The 22,262-nt window shown below is 37.1% G+C and overlaps 1 protein-coding gene across 2 annotated transcripts; it reads left to right on the forward strand.

Annotated features, from left to right (window-relative positions):
- The first annotated feature begins 9,560 nt into the window (after positions 1-9,560).
- LOC110104263 (aldehyde dehydrogenase family 3 member H1) lies at positions 9,561-19,408 on the forward strand. 2 transcript variants are annotated; one of them, XM_020833286.2, is made up of 10 exons: positions 9,561-9,948; positions 15,226-15,294; positions 15,479-15,575; positions 17,064-17,270; positions 17,607-17,722; positions 17,957-18,061; positions 18,163-18,335; positions 18,416-18,506; positions 18,678-18,827; positions 18,917-19,317. In XM_020833286.2, the coding sequence occupies exons 1-10, from the start codon at positions 9,748-9,750 to the stop codon at positions 19,154-19,156; spliced, it is 1,449 nt and encodes a 482-aa protein (XP_020688945.1). In that variant the 5' UTR covers positions 9,561-9,747; the 3' UTR covers positions 19,157-19,317. The 2 variants fall into 2 exon arrangements, with proteins under 2 accessions (XP_020688945.1, XP_028551316.1); XM_028695483.1 differs by lacking the exon at positions 9,561-9,948 and adding an exon at positions 11,843-11,935 and having other exon boundaries at positions 18,917-19,408.
- Positions 19,409-22,262: the final 2,854 nt, after the last annotated feature.

Raw genomic sequence — 22,262 nt, forward strand, 5'->3', positions numbered from 1 at the left:
AATAGCCGGCAAACCCTCGTCGCAAACTTCCACAATTAGACATCTGCCCGACTACCATCATCGGACTACCGTCCGACCACCATCTTCAGTCCTTCATTGCATGTCAACTGCGGTCCCTCCAACCTTCGTTGTGCATCGACTGTTGTCTCTTGAACCACCATCGCCTGCCCCATATTGTCCCTCCAACCATCATCACCCCCCCCCCCCCCCCCCCCCCCCCGACTACAATCCCTAAAACCTTAGTCCCCTGCCAACTCCTATCCCTCTGACCTTCGTCGCCCATCTACTGCGACCCCTTCGACTCGCCCACCGACTACGATCCCTCTGACCATCATTGCCCACCAGCTATAGTCCCTTTGACCTCTATCATCCAACAACAGTCCCATCTATCTTAGTTGCCTGACTACTGCTCCACCGACCTCGATCGCCCAACTACGGTCCTACTGACCAAACGAGCATGTCGACATTCTTTTAAAAACAACTCTCATAATACTAGATTCTTCCAACTCCCACATTATAATGCGCTATATATGATGTGAATTTGCTACATTGAGTAAATGCCTTCCCCCAATGAATAACATCATTTATCATCACTACAAAACACTAGTATAATTATTTTAACAGGATCAAACCCCATAATTTTTTCCCTTTTTAGGATTTTCGACTTAAAAATATTGATGTCTCTCATGACTCTTGCACATCTCTCTCTTATCTATATGTGCGATTGATCTTCGTACAAAACTAGGACCCAAAACCCTATATCTCTACCACCGCGAATGTGTCAACACGCAACAATCATCAAATAAAATGCATCTCTTTATGAGTTGAACGTAACACTTATTGAACCAAATCAAATGCTCAAAAGTATTGTTAGCGAATTTTCATTATCATTTGAGGGACCAATTGCTTTCATTTTTCACATGTTCATGTTGTAAACTAAAGTTACAAATATCTTTAATTTGACAAGGTCAACATAATCACTTAATTATAAGCTTCTTAAAGTAGCAAGATGTCAAAAAAAAAAAAGAAAAAAAAGGCCAAATGGTAAAAAAAATTATTTATTTTAAGTCACGTGGACGGCAGCAGTATCTATCTGCACAAGGCAAACAGGAAGGGACCACCGACCACTTACATTTATTTAATTTGGCAGAAAATAAAGTAGAAATAGCTATCTATCTACGCTATTGAAGTATTGATTGGCAAATAGAGCCACAGAACGAGTTCCCATCAATAATGTATGTTCAAATCAGGAATTCTCCAGCTCCCAATTGGTCAACTTTCTCCGGCCTATTTCCGCCCATCAATTTAAATTGGTGAGTCCCACCAAATATCTAGCCAAGGAATAAATTGATAGTTTAATTAATTAGCAAATTACAGGTCTAAATTTGATCAATTTTGGTTGACAGTTGGGTTTAGGCAGCATTTGTAATTTTGAAGCTTGGGTTAACTCAGGCTCACGCAATCCAACTAAACTCACTTAGTTTTGAGCGAGAATGATTTACGCTGCAAGCTAATTCACTAGATTGCGCCAACAGCTGCCAACCGCTGTGAATTGGAGCTGGCCACCACCAGCAGTCGCCTGCCTTTGGCCACCATTATGGAGCATAGCTACTCGTTGCAGGCCACCACTGCAGCCACCACCTGCTGTTGCCGACTATTGGCCATCATCATCGCCATCCTCCGTAGATCACCACCGTTGCCACCCTCCAGCCACCATCATCGTTGAACTCAGCCAATCATCGTCTACCAACCACCACATACTCCATCCGCTAGCCACTCCTGTCGCCCCTTGCCGATTGTCACAATCTTTAAACTTTATATTACATTAATCGATAAAAAAATCATTCAGCTGAATTTACTTTACACTCATCCAAAATAACTCTATATTATTTATTTTATATTGTAAATTTTTTTTTTTACATAACATTTCTTTTTTAGCCAACTAGAGAGTTCCCAACAACTCAGGTTATTCATTATAATTAATAGTTCTAAACTTCTAATATATTTTTATAAATGCACTTAAAAAATCTCTTGAAAATTATAACAGTGGAGTTAATAATTTTTATAATATTCAAAACAAATAATTACGCAGATCGATACCAATTTAATAATATTGGGATAAATTTAGGATGACATAGAAAAAAAATTTCATAAATATTTTGGTAGACTAAAATGCATTAATTGACGTGCCAGTTTCGTCAAGAAAGCATTGATTTTGGAGTGTGAAATAATAGTTTCTTAAGTTATTTAGCAAGTAATCGGGTACAGTAATGGCTACATATGTCCTCATAATTATATTTTACCCCTCTAGCCACTTCTTGCACAAATTTATTACTGATTTTGTGGCTTAAGATATAGCTGTCCACCTTTCTTGCCGATTGCAGCTGTTTTTTTATTTTTTATTTTGCGAAGTATGAAGGGCAGTGCCGGTGCCATTAGCCAAAAAGATAAATACAGAAAGGCAGCAGCTCAAAAATATAACTCAGATTAGAAGAGAAAGTACATCAACTATAAAGTAAAATGATATGCTCCACTACAGGAAAATCCGCTATTACCGGCGGATTATATCCACCGGTAACATGTGAAATCCGACGGAATTCTGAGTTTCCGGCGCACTTTCCGGCGGAATTTCGTCCAAATAATAAAATTTTTATTATAGTTTAAGTTATTAAATTCAATAATTTAAGTTATATTTTAAAATAAAAATATTTAATTTTTTATTTCTGTCGGAAATTCTGTCGGAAATGAGCTGTTTTCCTATAGTGATAATTTCCGACGCATCATCCGTTGGTAATATTTCGTTGAGTTTAAATACGCCGGCGCAATGTCCGCCGGGAACGTACGCCGGAACTGTTCAGCCGTAACGTGCGACGGAAATGGTTCAGACATTCCTATACCGTCGGATTTGCCGGCGTAATCGGCGTCGGTAAATTTACGGCGTATTTTGCGCCGGAAATGTTGCCGCAAAATTTTCGTCGAACGATTCCGTCGTTGCCTGCGTCGTTATTACCGGCGCACAATTTTCCGCCGGAAAAAATCCGACGGTAATCGCGTGTTTTCCCGTAGTGCTCGGAGAAGAAAAAAAAGAATTTTAAAAGGCCTAAAAGAAAATATCAAAAGACCTTGTTGTTGGAAAGTAAATCGTTCAACAGCGAGCTGAAAATGTAATAAAAAATGAAGAATAACAAGATTTAAGTATGAAAATTTTGAAATTCAAAAAAAATTATGGAGCCACAACATGAGGAATCACCTGCATAGAAGAACAGTGAAGGAGAAGAGAAACGAAGAAGATGAACAGTAGAAAGTAATATTAATTAACTCTTCCTAATGTAAACAGTGGTATGAGGTTGCTTATATAAGCTGTGAAGAGGAGTTGTATCATGATAGGTAGTGGCTGCTCAAAGCCGTTGGTCGAAGTCTGCCGTGACATGAAGAGTGGAGCAGAAACTGTTAGAAAGAGTGGCTTCGCTAGTTGTGCTAACATCCCCCCACAAATGAATTGTCCATGGCTTGGACAGTTAATTTGTTGAGCAGCTGAAGGAAGCGGGACGTGGGCAGCGGCTTGGTCATGATGTCCGCCGGTTGTTCCTGAGAGTCAATGTGATGAAGCTCAATGGACTTGTCTCGTATATGCTCGCTAATGAAATGGTAATCGATTTCGATGTGCTTTGTGCGGGCGTGGAAGACAGGGTTCTTGGCCAAAGCCAGTGCCGACATGTTGTCGTAGTAGATCGATGTTGGTTGTAGTTGAGATGCTTGGAATTCAGCTAGCAGTCGACGAAGCCAGAGGACTTCGGAGGTGGCCGAGGAGAGTGCCCTGTACTCAGCCTCGGCGGAAGATTTGGAGATGGTAGCCTGCTTTTTCACCTGCTATTGAATGAGATTCGGCCAAGTAGGAGCAAATTCCGGTAACAGAACGACGATCGGTATGATCGGCCGCCCAATCAGCATCTACGAAGGCCCGTAAGGTGAGTTCACCAAATACATAGGGAAGGCCCATGTGCTGCGTCCCTTGAATGTAGCGTAGCAAACGCTTGAGAGATTGGTAGTTCTGATTGGTGGGCTTGTGCATTGACAAGACCCAACCAGACCGGGACGGATCCCGCTCGCATCGGGCCGTGACACAGACAAAAAATCCAGGATCTGGCTTTGGAATTTTCTTCAGAACTTTCTTCCAAATATAACACAGACAGAAAAACACAGACCTACTATAAACATCCAAATACAGCGCAGTTCATCTATCTTTTATTTCATCAAAATAATCATATACAGATACAATGCATGACTTCAGACAGAAAGAACATAACAGAAAAGACATGACTGTACAAAAATCAAAAGTATCAAGTACCTAATCACAGATCAGACTCAGAACGTCTAGTCCAAGACCTCATTCCCTTTCCTAGAACCTGAAAACCACGCAGAAAACAAGGATGAGCTAACAGCTCAGCAAGACATCAATCACCAATCAAAATCATCAGAAACTCACATCATAAATCACATCAGAGAAGTATCCGTACAGAAAATCGAACAATCGTACATAAATCGTATAACAGACAGAACAGATAATAGCTCAATCAGAAATCAGACATCAAATACGAAAACTGAAATCATATCAAATCGGATATCATAAAGCTTTCATGTCACAGAGCAGACATAATCGTACATAATAATCAGAATCGTACAGAATAATTAGAATCGTACAGAAATTAGAAATCGGATAAAAATCACATTACAGCTTTACAAAACAGATAATGTCAGAACAGAACTTCCTTCCAGATGTTAGAACTTCCCCTCTTCCCCTTATGGCTCCCTTTTGTGCTTATAGCATAAGAACTTTCCCTTATAGCTCCCTTTTGTGCTTATAGCACAAGAACAGAATAGATATACATAATTTCAGATTTCAGAACTTCCCCTTATGTCTCTCTTCCCGGACCTAGACAACGGAATCACATAGGATTCCGGCCCCTTATAACTCCCTTCTGATAGCATACAAATGATCAATTCATTCAAATTGTCTCATTTCAGACTTTCAGAAATCATACAAAAATTCAGCGGCATAACGGCAGTATACGGAATTTACACAAAATCCACAGACTCATAAATTTACCAAATTACCACAGAACATTCACAACAATATTATAAGACTTTCATTGTACTGACAAAACATTTTTCAACATCCTGATATTTTACAGTTCAATCAAAACACCGCAGAATCCAAAATGTATGGTACAAATCTTCTAGAAAATACTCAAAACGTGCATAATTATCATCTCAGAGATATACCAAAAGTTACACGGTAAAACCTTTGTCAAAAGAAAATAATACCAGAAATTCGCTAACCTAGACAAAATCCGAAACAGAAAATGCATCAAAAATTTTGTTTCTAAAAATTGAGAAAGGCGGAATGTGCCTTTCCTCGAGTCGGTCAACTTCTCTAACTACCACAACGGACGAAAACATATCGGATTCGCTAAAAAATCATCTTTTCCTTCATTTTTCTCTCTCTTGGACGTCCTTTTCTTTTTAAAATATCTAAATTCCATATATATCAAAACTGATCGTCTCGGACTATCGCAACTTCATCCCGGGACGATTTGGCTCTGGACGAATTTCGTCCAAACGAAATTAATTGTCGTCACGGATGACTTGGGGTCGGGACAAATTTCGTCCAGACGAAATTAATTATCGTCCCGTATGATCTGCTCTCGGGACGATTTTCGTCCAGACAAACCATGCAGCCAAACATGTTTTCCTGCACAACCTGTACCGATCGTCCCGGACTATCCAACTTCGTCCGGACGAACCTGGGAGCAAAATGGTCTTTACATGCATTGCCTGACATATATGTTTTTTTAGCAAAGGCAATGTCGGGCCTAGTAATGGTGAGGTAATGTAATGAGCCTGCAATTCGTCTGTATAGCTTTAGATTTTCAAACAGGTCATCTGGTGATGAGCATTTGGAGGTTTTCGTGGGGAGGGGAGTAGGTGCCGGTTTGCAGTTTGAGAACCGAGAGGTAAGAAGCAGTTCTCGAGCAAATTGAGACTGATGGAGGAAGCATCTGTTGGGGTGCACTAAACTTGAATGCCGAGAAAGGTAGATATTGTACCGAGCTGTTTGAGAGAAAGTTCTGATTCCAATTGAAGAAGCAGTTTGTTGATAGTGGTTTTATCATTCCCTGTGAGCAGCAGGTCATATACATAAATCAGTAGATACAGTCTAGTGGTGTGCTTATTGTGCATGAGTAAAGATGGGTCTGATTTGCTGAAGATGAAGCTGAATCGAAGTCGGGATGAGGTGAATTTGGTAAACCACTGTCTCGGAGCCTGCTTGAGGCCGTAAATGGATTTGCGCAATTGGTAGACATGATTGGGAAAGGGAGGATTTGTAAAACCGGGAGGTTGCTTCATGTACACTGTTTCCGTGAGGTCTCCGTGAAGAAAAGCATTGGAGAAATCAAATTGTAGGACCGGCCATTGCCGTTGAAGAGCGATTACGAGCATGAGACGTATAGTTGTGATTTTCGCCACGGGGCTGAAAGTTTCGGTGTAGTTGACGCCATGCTCTTGGGTGAAGCCTTGAGCCACGAGACGGGCTTTGTGAGTGAGAGGCTAACCGGCGGAATTGAGCTTGGTCTTGTAAGTCCACCGGCAACCAAGAACAGGGGAATCTTCTGGAGGTGGGACAAGTGTCCAGGTTCGTTGTTTCAAAAGAGCAGCAAGCTCATCGGACGTTGCAGTTCTCCAGACTGGGTGTTTGCTGGCTTGATTGAATGTTGTTGGAGTTGGGTCAGGAGATAGGGTGACCGAGAGGTAGAGTATGGTTTTCGGTTTGAGATGCCCTATCTTGAACCTGGTTAGCAATCGATGTTTGGGGGTGGAGATGAGGGTGGAGATGATGCAGTGGAGAATGTTGTGGGAGATGTAGATGGTCTCTGTGTGATGTAGGGAGGAGAGATCAGTGATGGTGGTGACGAGGCTGGTGGATGGGAGTTGTGAGAGGAGAGAATAATGGGTTGATGTAAGTTGGATGTGGGAATGAGTATAAGGGGATAGGATTGAGCTGGATCGGGAGGGAGGGGAGTTGATTGTGGTAATGAGTGAAATGGGAAGATTAGTTCGTGAAAGACAACGTGGCGAGATATGTGAATTTTATGTGTTGTTAGATTATAGCAACGATATCCTTTTTGTGTGGATGAATAACCAAGGAAAATACACTCCTGGGAGCATGGTTGAAGTTTGTTGGAAGTGAGGTGCCGAAGCCATGGAAAGCATAGGCATCCAAAGGTTCTGAAGACATACTCATGTACATCCTGAATGGGCTACCTCCGGCCTACAATGCCTTCACCACTGCTATACGCACATCTCAGCTGTCTATCAGCCTCGATGTTCTGTATTCTCTTCTCTGCATCGAAGAGATAAACCTGCATAATCAAGATCAAAGGATGGGCAATCAGTCCACAGAACAGATGGCACTCTTCTCTCAACGATCCAGATCCTCCCGGGGACGATCGAGCTCCTACCGCGGCAAGGGAAGCGGTCGACCTCCTCCCGCCAACAATCAAGACACCATTGCCGCTAACAAATCCAAATATTCACCAAGACCGACTTGTCAAATATGTGGAAAGCTGGGGCATTCTGCTCTTACCTGCTGGCATCGCAGTAATCTCCAGTACACTCCAACTGTACCAAACCAGGCCAAAGCTTTGATACCATGAGGAATCACCTGCATAGAAGAATAGTGAAGGAGAAGAGAAACGAAGAAGATGAACAGTAGAAAGTAATATTTATTAACTCTTCATATTGTAAACAGTGGTATGAGGTTGCTTATATAAGCAGTGAAGAGGAGTTGTATCATGATAGGTAGTGGCTACTCAGAGCCGTTGGTGGCAGTCTGCCGTGACAGGAAGAGTGGAGAAGAAACGGTTAGAAAGAGTGGCTCCGCTAGTTGTGCTAACACAGCACACTAAAGAATTCAACATTAAATTTTGGGAGAAATAGTTCATATATAGTATCTCTTACTCCTCTTCTTTTCTCTCTTCAATTCTTAAACCTTCATCATTCAAAAGTCAAAACTAACAAGAGACGCACATAAACATCTTAAGTGATCCAATCCTTTAACTTAAACATGAAAAATGAGAAATAAAATTGCTCAGCGGGACTTGCAACATTGTGGCGCTTCGCTCTCTATCTTTAGCCTAATTATCAGCGTCGAGGTTTGGAGTGCCGATGCGCTCTACTCTTTGTCTCCAACTAACCTGAGTATATAGCACCGCAACGTTGTATGATTGTGTAAAATTTTTTTCGGGGGTTAGGGAGGCCTCTGATAAGCTCAACCAACTGAATTCAGATCTGGGTTGTTGGGGAAGTAAAATCACATAGTGAAACAAGCAAGAAACGAAAAGAAAGAACATTATGATTTAATATGGAAAAAGAAAACTGAGAAAAAAATCACAGAGTTACACCACACTAAAAAATTCATTATGAAATTTTAGGAGAAATAATATAGATCTCTTCTCTTTCACTCTCACATTGGCTTGCTTTCATTGTTTCTTCGTTCTTCACACCAAGTTTAGAGCCTCGCAAGTCTCTACTTTTGTCTTGTGTATGAGTTGCAGTGTCGTGGCACCGACGTTGGGAACGCCGCTATGTTCCACTCTATATCTCGTGTATGAGACACAACGTGCAATTTGGAGTGTCGTGGCGCACCGCTCTCTATCTATCTCCAAGCAAACAATACAATATTGCAGCGCTATGCAGTCTTACAAAAGCAACTGAACCTAAGCAGGAGGAGGCCCCCTACAACCTCCAACGAGCTCGGCCAAAGAAGTATGAGGTAAACAGTACAACCTTTGATCTTCACAATTAAATTTTACCAAATAAAAGTTCCTTTACATGTGATTTACATGCACTTTAGTTGTGCTTTTACTATTCTTTTGTTGCACTTTTTTTACTGTGTCATGACTGCGCTTGGCTTAAAGTTTCACGGACATATTAAATATATAAAGTAAAAAATAAATCAAAATAAATATCTACCTGTCCACTCTACGTGTTAACATTTTATTGGAGTTCGGACATACCTCTACATTCGGTCTCCACGATACATCCGATCTCCGCACATAATAATTTTTCCCTTCTTAGCGGGTTTATAATTAAATCAAGACACATGACTTTTTCTCACTTATACGAGAAATTATTATGTGTGGTCACCGAATGCCGTATTGTTATGTACCGGTATTGTGTACCACTGTGTACCGGATAACATGATACATTCTTATTTACCTCCTGACAATCTGATGACCACACGTAATAATTTATCCACCTATACACACTTTTCCTCACTTATACACATGATGTATATAAGATAAAAGTTTATACATACTATATATAAATTATACCTATCATATATAGAAGTGAAAAAAATTTTACATGTCGTAATTTAATTGAAGTTTGGACATAGAACTATATCCAACCTTTGCACAAAATAATTTGTCCCGTTTCACACTATACCTTCGATCGTTTAAAATTAAAATCTATCACGTCGACGCTTCCACGAAACCGCATTCAATATAATTTCCATGGCAGATATTATAGAATTATTGGCACTATAAACCACCCTTCGGAATCCAAAGAGGCAAAGACCAGAGCAGAACGCCTTACGCCCGCCGGAGCTCTCCTCTCTCACCTTTCCCATCCAACAAGATATAAGGTATCCCTTTGTTTCCTAGCCGAAAGAAATTAAGAGAAGGAATGGGGGTTGAGTTGCAGAGCCCCGGAGAGCCTGTGAGCGAGCTCCGCGAGAGCTTCAGGTCAGGGAAGACGAGGAGCTACAAATGGAGAAAGACGCAGTTGAAGGGCATTCTCCGTATGATTGTCGAGAAGGAGACGGAGATCACGGACGCTCTCTACGTCGACCTTTCCAAGCCGAAGCTCGAGTCTTTTATCCATGAGGTTCCAGACTCTCTTCCCATTGATCTCTTCTGATTATCTTCTTTTTCTTTGCGAATTTAATCTCAAATTCTTCGTCTTTCTAATTAAAAGTTTAAGCACCCAACAAACAGATTAAAATCGTTTAGGTTATCTGCGCTTACCAAATCAATTTGGGAAAGGGGTAACTTAATAATTTTTATGAAAAATATATTGATTTTCAAGCATTGAGATAGCGACAATATATTGATTTGGTGGAGCATTACCGATCAAATTATGACTTCGTTTGGTAGATCTATTTTTTTTTCTGCGTTTTAAAGTGTTTTTTTAGTAAAAACTGCTTTAAGAAAGTTGTCCCTAGCGCATAAGATAATTTGATTCAAATTTTCTTCCATAAGCTATCCACCTAATTTTGACTTTTTTTTTAATGAAGAATATAATTTAAAGGTTTATTATTATTATTATTATGTAAGGAATGTTTTATAAATTTGATTTGATTTATCAAAGAAGTAATTTTGTCAGTTTTCGGTCATACATTGTTGGAGACTTTTGTTGCATTAAATTGTTGAACTGGCCTACACACTGTTGATAGGATCAAAGAGTAATGAATGGGGGCTCCGAAACAAATAAACATACATAAATTGATGCTTCTTCCGTTCTTCGGTTATCAAATAAATTCCTAATTTTATAAATTATTTTAAAAATTAAGTGATGCAAAAGGTGTGGACTTAAATAATTAAAATAATAATAATAATATAATTTTTTTAGGGGCTGGTTGGGAGCACCGAGGAGTTGATTTAAGCAGGATTTCGTAAATCCTCTAAATTTAGATTCCAGAAATCTTGAGGGGCCTAAATTCTAAATTTTTTTATAACATTCATGATAAATATATTCTATTAAATCCTGTGTGACTGTTTGGCTATAGAGTGGATTTAAAAAGCGAATTCTTTCTCTCCAGCCAATAAATTTTGTAAATCCGACGAAAACAAGATTTCATAAATCCGGGATTTAGCACAAAAAGACGGAATCCATCTACAACGGCTTTCATTTGCCGTGAAATTTGGTTTTGCATTTAGGCCTTTTGGCTGTATTTACCTCAAATCCGGCGTAAAACGTGCTACTAAACATCCCCTTAGGGGCTGTTTCGCAACAAGTGGGATTTAACTTTATTGAGATTTAGTAAATCTTGTAAATCCGGATTTAGTAAATCCGATATGTGTTAAATCTTGAAAACTGTTTGGTAAGATATATCAAGATTTATGGCAATTAGGAATTGAAATTTAAAAAATATATTTATGAGATCAAGATCATTTCAAAAAATATCATTAAACAAATTTAAGTTCATACAAAATGATCGAATTCAATAAAGAACAAATTACAAAATAATATTGACCAAAATGACAAATTAAGCATTAAATCAGAGAATGTATTAAATATCTAGATATCTTCATATCCATTTCTTGGGAGCCAATTTATTTTTCACGAAGATCTATTATATATTAATATCTTAGCTGCTTATTAATTAATATATTATTAAACTAATAAAATATAATGTCTAAATTAAAATTTTTATTAATCATTTTTAGATTAATTGAATCATACATCCTTTATATAAATATCTTCTCATTAATTAGTAAAATATTAAATAAAAAAAATTATTAAATTAAATAAAATTGTAAATAATATCATTAATTTAAGTTAATATTTATGTAAATTAATTAATACTATAAGTTTTTATGTAAGCATCAAAATATCAAATCATGATAAGTATTTCTTAATATTTCTATTAGTTAGTACATGTAGTTAAAACTAGTAATTATTTTTAAAAACTATTCTTTATATATGATCTGCTTAAAACATTTTAGGCTTGTCTAGGGTTTGGTTTTCTCCATCGCCATTTCGTCTTTCCTTGCTCTCTCTCTTTTGGAGGAAAATGACGTCCTCGTGGATTTGTGGCGCTTGAACGCACCTTCAGTTAGTTGCTGGTTGAGCTTCAGCGGCGCTGCAGAGGGTAGAACATATACTTGCCACAATTTTTTTTTTGCGTCCGCAAATGCTGCAATCCACCGAATTAGCCTCGCTGGCCACAATTTTTTTTTCTGTTAAAATGTCTAATTAAAAAAAAACTGTCCTTTTTTTAAGTCTGTATGCTCTCATTTATTATCAATCAGAATGTTTGAATCTTTTCATCATATTCGAAAGAGAGAGAGAGAGAGGGGGAGAAGAAGAGGCGGAGATGGTGACAGAAGAGCGGAAGAGAAAGAGAAGATACAGACGGAAGAGAGAGTGACAGAGATAGGGCGATAGGGGGAGAGAGAAGAAAGGCAGCTATAGCCAATAGGGTGACGTAGGAGAAGATTATTTTTTTCACAGTGCACTTCTGGATAAGATATGGGTTTTAAGATTTTACTGCCAATATGGCAAATTAAGTCCAAATTGTGGAAATCAGAAACATTTTTTATGGGTGTAATTGAAGACAAATTATTCTGTGTGGACTCATGGTGGTCCGGAGGTTTAACTAAAATGAGCCAAGTTATCTGGTTTACGGTATCTAGCAGCGATACTGAAAAATAATAATAATAATAATAATATGACGTATTCTGATTGGCCTCCAATCAACATCCCGTATTCACATTCGTTTTCATTCATATAAGAGAAATTACAAAAAATTACAACTCAGGAAAACAAAATTTTTTTTTTGAAGAGCTGCTGTAAAAAAATTGTAATGCTAAGGGCTATAATGCATCGACACTTCTCCTCAAAGAGGCGTGCAGTGTCCGACACGTATTCGACACGACACTCGCCTGACACTCCTCCGACATGTGTCGGACACGTCGAAACCGTGTCCAATTAAAAAAATATTAAATACAAATTGGACACACGTGTCCGACAAGCGTATCTGAAACATTTGATTTTTTTTTAAATATAATTTCTTGTATTTGACGGGATTTAAACAAATTTTTTTTATTTCCTATCCACGATACCAAATCAACATCCGCACTTAATACCCATTCATCGAATATTTTCATTTTCATTTCTCTTTGGCAGTGAAGGTATTGTTATCTCTTCTCTCGGTGACTGATAAACGGCATTGGTGCCTGACTCTCGACATGCTAATACTAATCATTTTAGGTACAAATTGTAGTGAAATGATTTATTATTTCTAAATTATTTTTAAAATTATACTTATTTAATTTTTTTACACTTTTTAAAATGTAAAAACTATAATATCGTGTACAACCCGTGTCCTATATTTTCAATAATTGACGTGTCCCGCGTCCGTGTTGTGTCGTATCTGTGTCGCCGTTGAAGAAACTCAAGAAGGGGATAAAGAAGATTGAAAGCTAAATGTAAAACAGATATACAAATGTATTATTAATCTTGTATCCGGTTACAGGTGATGCTTATGTATATATAGATACAAATTGCTCTTATGTGTACACGTGTCCATTTGTGATAGGTGTTGGATAATAACACGAGATTTAATTGTTTTGATTACATTGTTCTAACAGTCGTGTCCATGTCTGTGCACCATAGGCTAAAAGATAAAAATGTTAAAGAGAAATCTGAAAAAAAAAAAAAAGACATCTGGTCTAGACGGCAGCAAAGAATCACCCAGGCACAGACAAGGCAAAATCAGCATCACTCTCGGTTGCCATAGGGGAAACCAAGACCATCGAGAGAGTGGATCCAGTAGATACAAAAAAATAGTCCCTATTGTCCAGACGCCAAAAAATGAAGATCAATTATGCTGCCACGCCAGAACAAAACCAACAATGCTATTGCTCGAGATATGCCTTGAAGATTTTCCAATTTTTCCATTTAGAGACCTTATAAAAGATAGCCTTATAAATAGAAGACCTGACAGTAACAAGGCTACAGAAATGGAAGCCAAAGTTTCTTTCATTTCTTTCTTTCCAAATATAATAAACTAGAGCCCAAATGGAAAAATAGAAAGTTAGAAACCAGATTTAATGTCAAATGGAATTTCCACTTGATCAGCCACAAAGTTGATAGCTTGCTGCAGGTTTGGCCTCAAGTAGAAATAAGTATAGAATTTGGTTCCAATCTTTTTGAACAAGGTTCGAACATGGCTGAACATTGTTCAAATATGGGGGGGGGGGGTGTGGTATTTTGATATGAAATAAAATTTGGGTCATATTTTCCTAAAGAAACAAATATTAGGTATATATATTTTTGTGAGCCATATAAAATCAAATTTTCTAGTATAAATGTATATAGTTAAATATAAATTAGTTTTAAGTAGAAGGAACTTATACTTTGAACCGTTCAAGAATTAAAATTTCTTATTATGCTCATGCAAAATTTATCGAATTTGCTCCATATAAATCAAAAGGTTGGCATATTTTTTTGGGACATACTTTTAATGTTGAAGCTCAAATTTAATAAAATAGTTATTCAATTTAAGATTAGTGGCAATAAATTTCAAAATTTTTATCTACTAAACTAGTTAACACTCACATAAGCGTTTGTAAACATCAAGCCATACCACAATCATACAACTATCTTCCACCTTAGCATCCTCATCTATGTAACACTTAACTTAATATTATGCTTCTCTTTTAACAACCAACATTTTGCACCATAAAGCATTGCGGGTCTCACCACCTTCTTATAGAATTTTCCCTTAAGTTTGAAGGGAAATTTTCTATCACGCAACAAGCCGGATGCATTCCTCCACTTCAACCATCCAACTTGAATTCTACTAATAATATCCCCATCTATTTCATCATCATTTTGAACAATAGACCCAATATATCTAAAATGTGTACTCTTATTAATAACTTGATCGCCCAAAGTTACAATCCTTCCACTAGATCTATTACTACTAAAATTACCCTCCATATATTTGGTTTTAGATTTACTCAAACGAAAACCTTTATACTCTAAAGTTGACCTCCATAATTCAAGTTTACCTTCAACTCCCTCTCTAGTCTTATCAACAAGAAGAATAACATCAGCAAAAAGTATACACCAGGGTACAACCCCTTGCAAATATCTAGTCAGAACATCCATGACTAAAGCAAAAAGGATATGGGATTAAGGCTTATCCTTGATGTAATACAACTGAAATAGGAAAATACTTGGTCAAACCACCTTGTTTAATAACCCCTATTATATCAATTTCCTTATGCCCCAATTTTCTTATGCCAACTTAATTTTTAGTTTATCAAAAATTTTTAGGGGATATGAGTGTAACATTATAGCGTTAATTTTCTATTCTTATTCTCTTTGGAAGCAGCAATTGAGTAATTTCTTACAATTGCTTCCACAATGCAGATTACATTGGCAAAGCATTCCTGCGAGTTGACTCTAAAAGAATTGGAGCATTGGATGAAACCAGAGAAGGTAACGACAAATAAACACATGGAAAAAAGAAATTGATTACTGTCTTTTTCTTCATGTGACTCTATAGCCTTTGGATTAACTTTGATGAAGGAAAAAGCAGAAGAGCTTGATGTGAGCTAAAATTTTCAGCTGAGTTTTGAATGACATTAGATTGAAATCATAAAAATATAAAGAATATCCGCAGGTCTCAAGTATACTCACAGCATTCCCTTCATCATCCAAGATTGTATCGGAGCCTCTTGGTGTTGTGTTGATCATTTCAGCTTGGAACTTTCCCTTTTGTATGTATAATTATCCATTGTTTTATACAATTCAGTAACCATTTTTTGTTCAAATTATCTGCATAGTGTATTTTTTATTGTTCAGATTAGTGATGTCCAAATATTCATAAATTTTAAATCTATTTACTTGCAAATGAAAACTACTTTCAGTAAGAAAAAGAAACAGATATTCCTGATTTTTAGAAGTGCACTTTTTTTAATCTATATAAAGCAATCAGCAATTTCCTTTGTTTGTATAATCATAAATTTTCCATAAACTTGCTTTATTTACTTGTTTTTTTTGGCTTCGTTTGGGACAGTTTTCTTTCTGCTTCTTAAAGCAGCTTCCCACTACAAAAATTTTAATTTTTGTACTAGGAAGCAGCTTTAAGAAGCAATTAGAAAGTCGTCCCAAACGAAGCCTTTAAAAGGAAAAAAACCCAAAATAATCCCCTGACTATTCATATGTCGTCAATTTGGCCCTGGAATTTCATATTACCCAATTTAGTACTTCTATTATACAAAATAGTTCTCAGTAGTCCCTCAAGAACTAAATTGAAACAATTTTGTATGGTTGAGGGTCAATTTTCAAATCAATTTTGTATCTCAATTTCTGTTATAATTGAGAGATCAATTTTGTATAATCTTGAAATTAGATTGGAGAAATATAATACTTTGGTGCTAAATTGGCTATACATGAATAGTCCATCTATTTTTTTAAACGCCCTCTCTGTTTTAAAAGATCATCAATAGCTCCTAAGAAAATCTCCATTGCAATTGATTGAATCACATGTCCATCATCACAAAGCATTTTCCAAAAGTGCACTATTTTTAATCCATATATGAGATTAAAAGCTTCCTCTGATAGAATGACCACAAATTTTTCATGACCTTGCTATATTTTCATGAAGCTCTTTATAGTTTTTTTTTTTCAAAGCAATTAAATGAATCACATGGCATATGCACTTTTATCACATGCTTATCATCACGAAGTTTTTTATTTTTTTTTCAAATGGTTGCAGAATTAGGGGTATCTTAGTGGGACTTTCCATTCCATTATGAAATCCCATGTTTTGTTCAGGGCTTTAACATGACTTGTGTTTAAACCCATTTTATTTTAATTTTGTATTTTTATAACATCATTGTCTTGTTGCCTCTGTTCAACTCTATTTGATCATATGTACATATCTCTATCTTTTTTTTTTAATATGTGCACATATTTGAAAACTTACTAGCAGTAATATAGGCTTCATTTGGGATAGCTTTCTTGCTGCTTCTTAAAACAACTTTCTAGTAAAAAATTCAAATTTTTGTACTAGAAAGATGCTTTAAGAAGTTCTACGAAAGTAGTCCATAGGAAGCAATAATCTTGCTTAGGTTTTGAGTTCAATGGCTTTGCTTTTGTAATTTGAAAAATAGTTTTTTTTTTCAAGTAAATTTGAAGTTTCTTTTTAGTTGATTTAATGCAATCATTTTTCTCAAGATAAGCTTATCTTGCTCTCGTCCCAGTGTTAGGTATAGATCCTGTTATTGGAGCTATTGCAGCAGGTAATGCTGTCGTTCTCAAGCCATCAGAAAGTTCGCCAGCTACATCATCATTATTTGCCAGAATTTTGCCAAGCTATGTTGATAGCTCCTGTATCAAAATTGTTGAAGGGTCTATTTCTGAGACAACACGCCTTCTTGAGCAGAAATGGGATAAAATACTTTATACAGGTTAGGCTATTATTTCACATCTATTATGATTAAAAGCTTAAGCCCTTCTCCCATTTCTCCCCTCTACTTTCTATTTTCTAGTAGCATTGAGATGCTTCAATATAATGCAATCATCTCCTTTTATCGTGCTTAGAGATGATAGATAACAAATTAGGATATGTTATGTTAGATAGGGGAGGTTAGGTAATAAATTTATAGGATTTAGGTAGAGGATGATGATTAAGCAGTTTGTATGAGTTCAAAATTTATCTTCACATCTCAACATTGTATATGGCTTCAACATATTATAGTAAAAACTATAAGCTATCTTATAAAAATGTAATATGTTTATTGCAGGAAACGCAATTGTAGCTCGCATTATCTTGGCTGCTGCTGCAAAGCACTTAACGCCAGTTGTCTTGGAACTTGGTGGAAAATGTCCTGTTGTTGTGGATTCTGATATTGACTTAAAAGTAAATCTGCGTTATATATTAAGGTTTCGTTTGGAACTGTTTTCTTACTGCTTCTTAAAGCAGTTTTTTAGTATAAAAATTTTACTTGTTGTACTAAAAAGCTACTTTAATAAGCAGTAAGAAAGCCGTTCCAAACGAAACCTAAATCAGTTAATCTTACAAGCTTTATATCATAATCTGATTGTAACATGGAGATTTAACATTTGTCTTTTTTTTTTTTTTTTGGTATTTCAGGCTGCAGCAAGAAGGATTGTTGTTGGCAAGTGGGGAACCAATAATGGACAAGCTTGTATTGCACCAGATTATATTATAACCACTAAATCTTTTAGTCCAAAACTGGTATGAATTCTTTTAATAAAGGAGGGAAGGAGGGAAGGAGGGAGCTCAGGGAGGGATTGGGGTTTCTTGTGTTCTCAAATATTAGTCTACTTTTTAAATAGGTAGATGCTCTAAAAACTACTTTGGAGAAATTTTATGGGAAGGAACCAATGAAATCAGAAGATCTATCCCGTGTTGTGAATTCCAATCATTTTTCACGCTTGACAAGGCTACTAGCTGATGAGAAAGTTTCAGGCAAAGTCATTCATGGAGGAGAGAGGGATGAGAAGCAATTGTAAGTATTTTTTTTCAACTTTTTAATCAAATTCGATTAAGTTTCATCAAATCAACGCCCTTTTTTCTTTAACACTACAGAAAAATTGCTCCCACTCTCTTACTAGACATTCCAGATGATTCCTTAATGATGCAGGAAGAGATCTTTGGCCCTCTGCTTCCTATTATAACGGTAATAACAGGTCATGTAGTCTAATTTTTCTTACCCTTACATTGCAAAAATCTTCAGTGAAATAATTCATCAATAGAGTTCTTTCTAATGAAGCTAAGTACAGCGAGTAACATATTCATCAAAGTATTGACTATAAGTATTTTAAGAAATGTTCCACTATAATTTGACAAGGTTGACAATTTAGAAGAGAGCTTTGATTTGATAAACTCCAAGCCGAAGCCTCTTGCTGCTTATCTCTTCACAACGAGCAAGAAACTCAAGGAAAAATTCCTGAATTCTGTATCTGCTGGAGGGATGCTCATCAATGATACAACCCTTCATGTAATCTCTTCATCTTCAAGCTTATAATCCTCCAGCTTCTACATGAACACTTGAACTATCATGTTGTTTTTTCTACTCACGTCTTGCAGTTTACAAATACTAATTTGCCTTTCGGCGGTGTGGGAGAAAGTGGAATGGGATCATACCATGGAAAATTCTCGTTTGATGCATTTACTCATAAGAAAGGTGTTCTACATAGAAGCTTTGTCGGCGAAGTTTCTGCAAGATATCCTCCATATACACCCAGAAAACAGAAGTTCCTTAAGGCTGTTCTCAATGGTGACATTACAGACTTGGTTCTTTCTGTGTTTGGATGTTTAAAATCCTAATTGCTTGCGTTATTTCTCTCTCTAATCTTCTCCAACATATGAATTTGAAGCATATCGATATTGTGACAAATGATTGACATAATACCTCAGAATTGTGGGAAGATTGTACCTTCCAATGTTTAGTGTTTTCTATATTTCGTTGTGTTGCTTAGTTCCGGAAAGGTGGGTCAATTTATACTTTGTTCAGTGCTGTACTTTGGAGAAGGCTTATTTGAATATCAATATAATAAACAAAGTAGCCTAACCTTTTTATGGAGAGATTATTATGTGCGGCAACCTATTCACTGTGTACATATTTATACACATTGTATGTCAAATCAGTGTACACTAACAGTCCGAACAGTTTTTCTAGTTTGAATGCTGCACTGAATAATGGATTAATCCTCGAAGTAGTTTTGTTCTTGTTAATCTTAGAGGCTTTAGCTGATTGGTTAAAAGTTAAAACTCAACTCCAATCACTCCTACCAGACAAAATTCATGATCTTCTACAAGCAAACTTATTGCTTACAATCATGATCCCCTCGAGAACCCAGTATTGTCATATAGGACCCAATCAATCTCGATCTCCCTTAAATCTCACTAGCCTTGCATTTGCCAAAATGCGCACAATGCTTTTATTACACTCATCTCTTCATATGCTTCTGTCTGAAACTTTGCACTCACTTGGCCTTCATCCATACTAGTGGCATTTGCCTACATTTGAGCACACTTGACTATTTTTTAGCTATTTGTTATGTGTATATGCGTGTCATGCATTTGTTGATTGTACACAACTTATTTTACTACTGGTACAACAATTAATTTTTTTTTTAATAAAACTTAGGGCGGAGCTTACGCGTTAATAATGATAAAAATTACGCGTCCTTAAAGGATCAGAAGCTCGTTAAAAATACATCATTTGAAAGAAAATTTGAGAGCTTTAAATCCTACCTAATACAAGAAATTAAAAACCAAATCAAAGCATAGTAAAAGATGAAATACAAATAAAGAAACAACATCAGCACCAACCACAACATCCAAAAAGTCACCCCAATGCATGGCCAAGCGACACAGCCATCACCAACAACAATCCAAGTGATATGGATCAAATCCAGGTAAAGAAAGCGCCACCCTGCAAACAATGTTAAACATAGAGACTAGAAAAAATAAAGAAGAATGTAGGAGCACTTCCCCCACAACCAATAGTAAAGAATCACCCAACAAGTTCTACAACCATTACAACCAGAGGAAAACAACAACAAAAGGGAGGAAAAGGAGGCTGAATTAGCAAATACTCAAATCAACAAAACCAATAACTTCTTTCTTGTTTTTCGCCTATCCGCTTGCCAACACCATGAAATTGGACTTTTTTGGCACGACGACTTACATTCAAGCTACACTCATGAAAATCATCCTCTATATCATCCAAACCGTCTCTAGCATTCCTACAAGGAGAGGAGCAAGACCTATCCAAGCAATCCGAATGGCCCACATAACTCAAGTTGAATTTGGAAACCAATTGATTTTTCAATTCTTCAGAAGAAATAAGTGCAATAGGAGCATCCACAACTGACACATTCACAGTTGTCCCCAAACAACTATTTGAAACATCATTAGCTACCAAAGAAATTAGAGCAATAGAACTAGGAAATTCAATATTATTATCCAAAGTTGTACCCAAAAAAGTAAGATATTGAGTATCCAAACCAACAATAGTGTCAGCCTTCTCAATAGGCCCAATAGAAACCAACCCATCCAAAGGACTTGAAGCATCACAGTCCACTTGATCCACATAATCCAAATTCATAATGAGAGATTCAATAGGAGAAGCAATATTAGTCATACAAGCATCAGTTTCCATAATCTCAACCTAAGACTCATTAGTAGCAAAAGAAGCAGGCATAGGCATAACAACAACTGACGACAAAACATCCTCCTCACCAGGACCAACAACAACCCCATCAATCTCCACCTCAATATCAGATACCCCATCAATATTCCCATTAATAAGAACCTTATTAATAGGAAAATCTGTGAAATTCACAACATCAACAATAACATTTTTTGAAACATCAGAAGCCTTTCCAACAGTTGTAAGTTGATTAGAAATTGGGACAGAGGACTTATTACAATCCCCCTAGCATGCCCAATACAATTACAACTATCACAAAAGGGGGAAATTCCTCCATACCAACAAGCTGAATATACACATACTTTTCAAGTCCGAGACAAACTTTGTTCGGATATTTTTTTGTAATGTCAAGCTATACCAAAACCCACGCAACAGATGGTCAAGATGGAGGTGGCATTGTCAGCCTTCAAAGGACGTCGAAATAATGTACCAAGAGCATGGAGGATATGAGGAGAGAATAGGTGAGGTCTTAAATTAGAGAATGTGATCCAAATGGGAATAACCAGCGATTTAACACCAATATCAAGTAAGGGCGACCATTTGGTTAACTTCATATAACAATTATTGACAAAATAAGATGATGAGGATATCGAAGACCAACGGCTATGATCGTGTCTATTTATTTTGATATATTTTATGTATTTGATTTGTTATTGTATTTTTTCCTTTCTACCCTCACTTGAGGGCTTTGTCTTATGATTGCCCTAGGGGCAATTGTGTCTTTTTATTTTCCTTCATGTATTTGGCTATTTAAGCATTCTCCCTCCTCTTGGAGAGGGGATGATGATTAATATGAAATTTCGGCTTTTTGTTGGATCTCTTTGTGAGTTCTAGAGTGAGTGGTGAAGCCTAGGAGAGGCTCAATCGAAGTACCCAACAGCCCTCTTTGTGATAGCTCTTGGTTCCTATTTTCTTTCTCTTCCAATTCTTTCTTTCTCCCATACCCGCCGGCTCCCAAACCAGCCCCCACACAGCCGGCTAGCCACCCGCCCCTCCCCCTTTCTTTAGCCTCTAGATCCCGCTCCCTCCACCTACAGTCCGGCCCCACTTCCTCCCCCACGGCCGCCGGACCCCATGTCTGAAGCCGCCAGCCACCCATGGAACCCCACCCGCCGGCCATCCAAAATTCATCCTTGGAATTTAAATTTCAAATTTGAATAGGCTTTCAATACTTTCCTAATTCGTTCCTTTGTCATTTAGGAAGTTTCATATTTG

The sequence above is a fragment of the Dendrobium catenatum genome, unplaced genomic scaffold, assembly GCF_001605985.2.
Source record: "Dendrobium catenatum unplaced genomic scaffold, ASM160598v2 fragScaff_scaffold_71, whole genome shotgun sequence".
In the NCBI taxonomy this organism is placed as follows: domain Eukaryota; kingdom Viridiplantae; phylum Streptophyta; class Magnoliopsida; order Asparagales; family Orchidaceae; genus Dendrobium; species Dendrobium catenatum.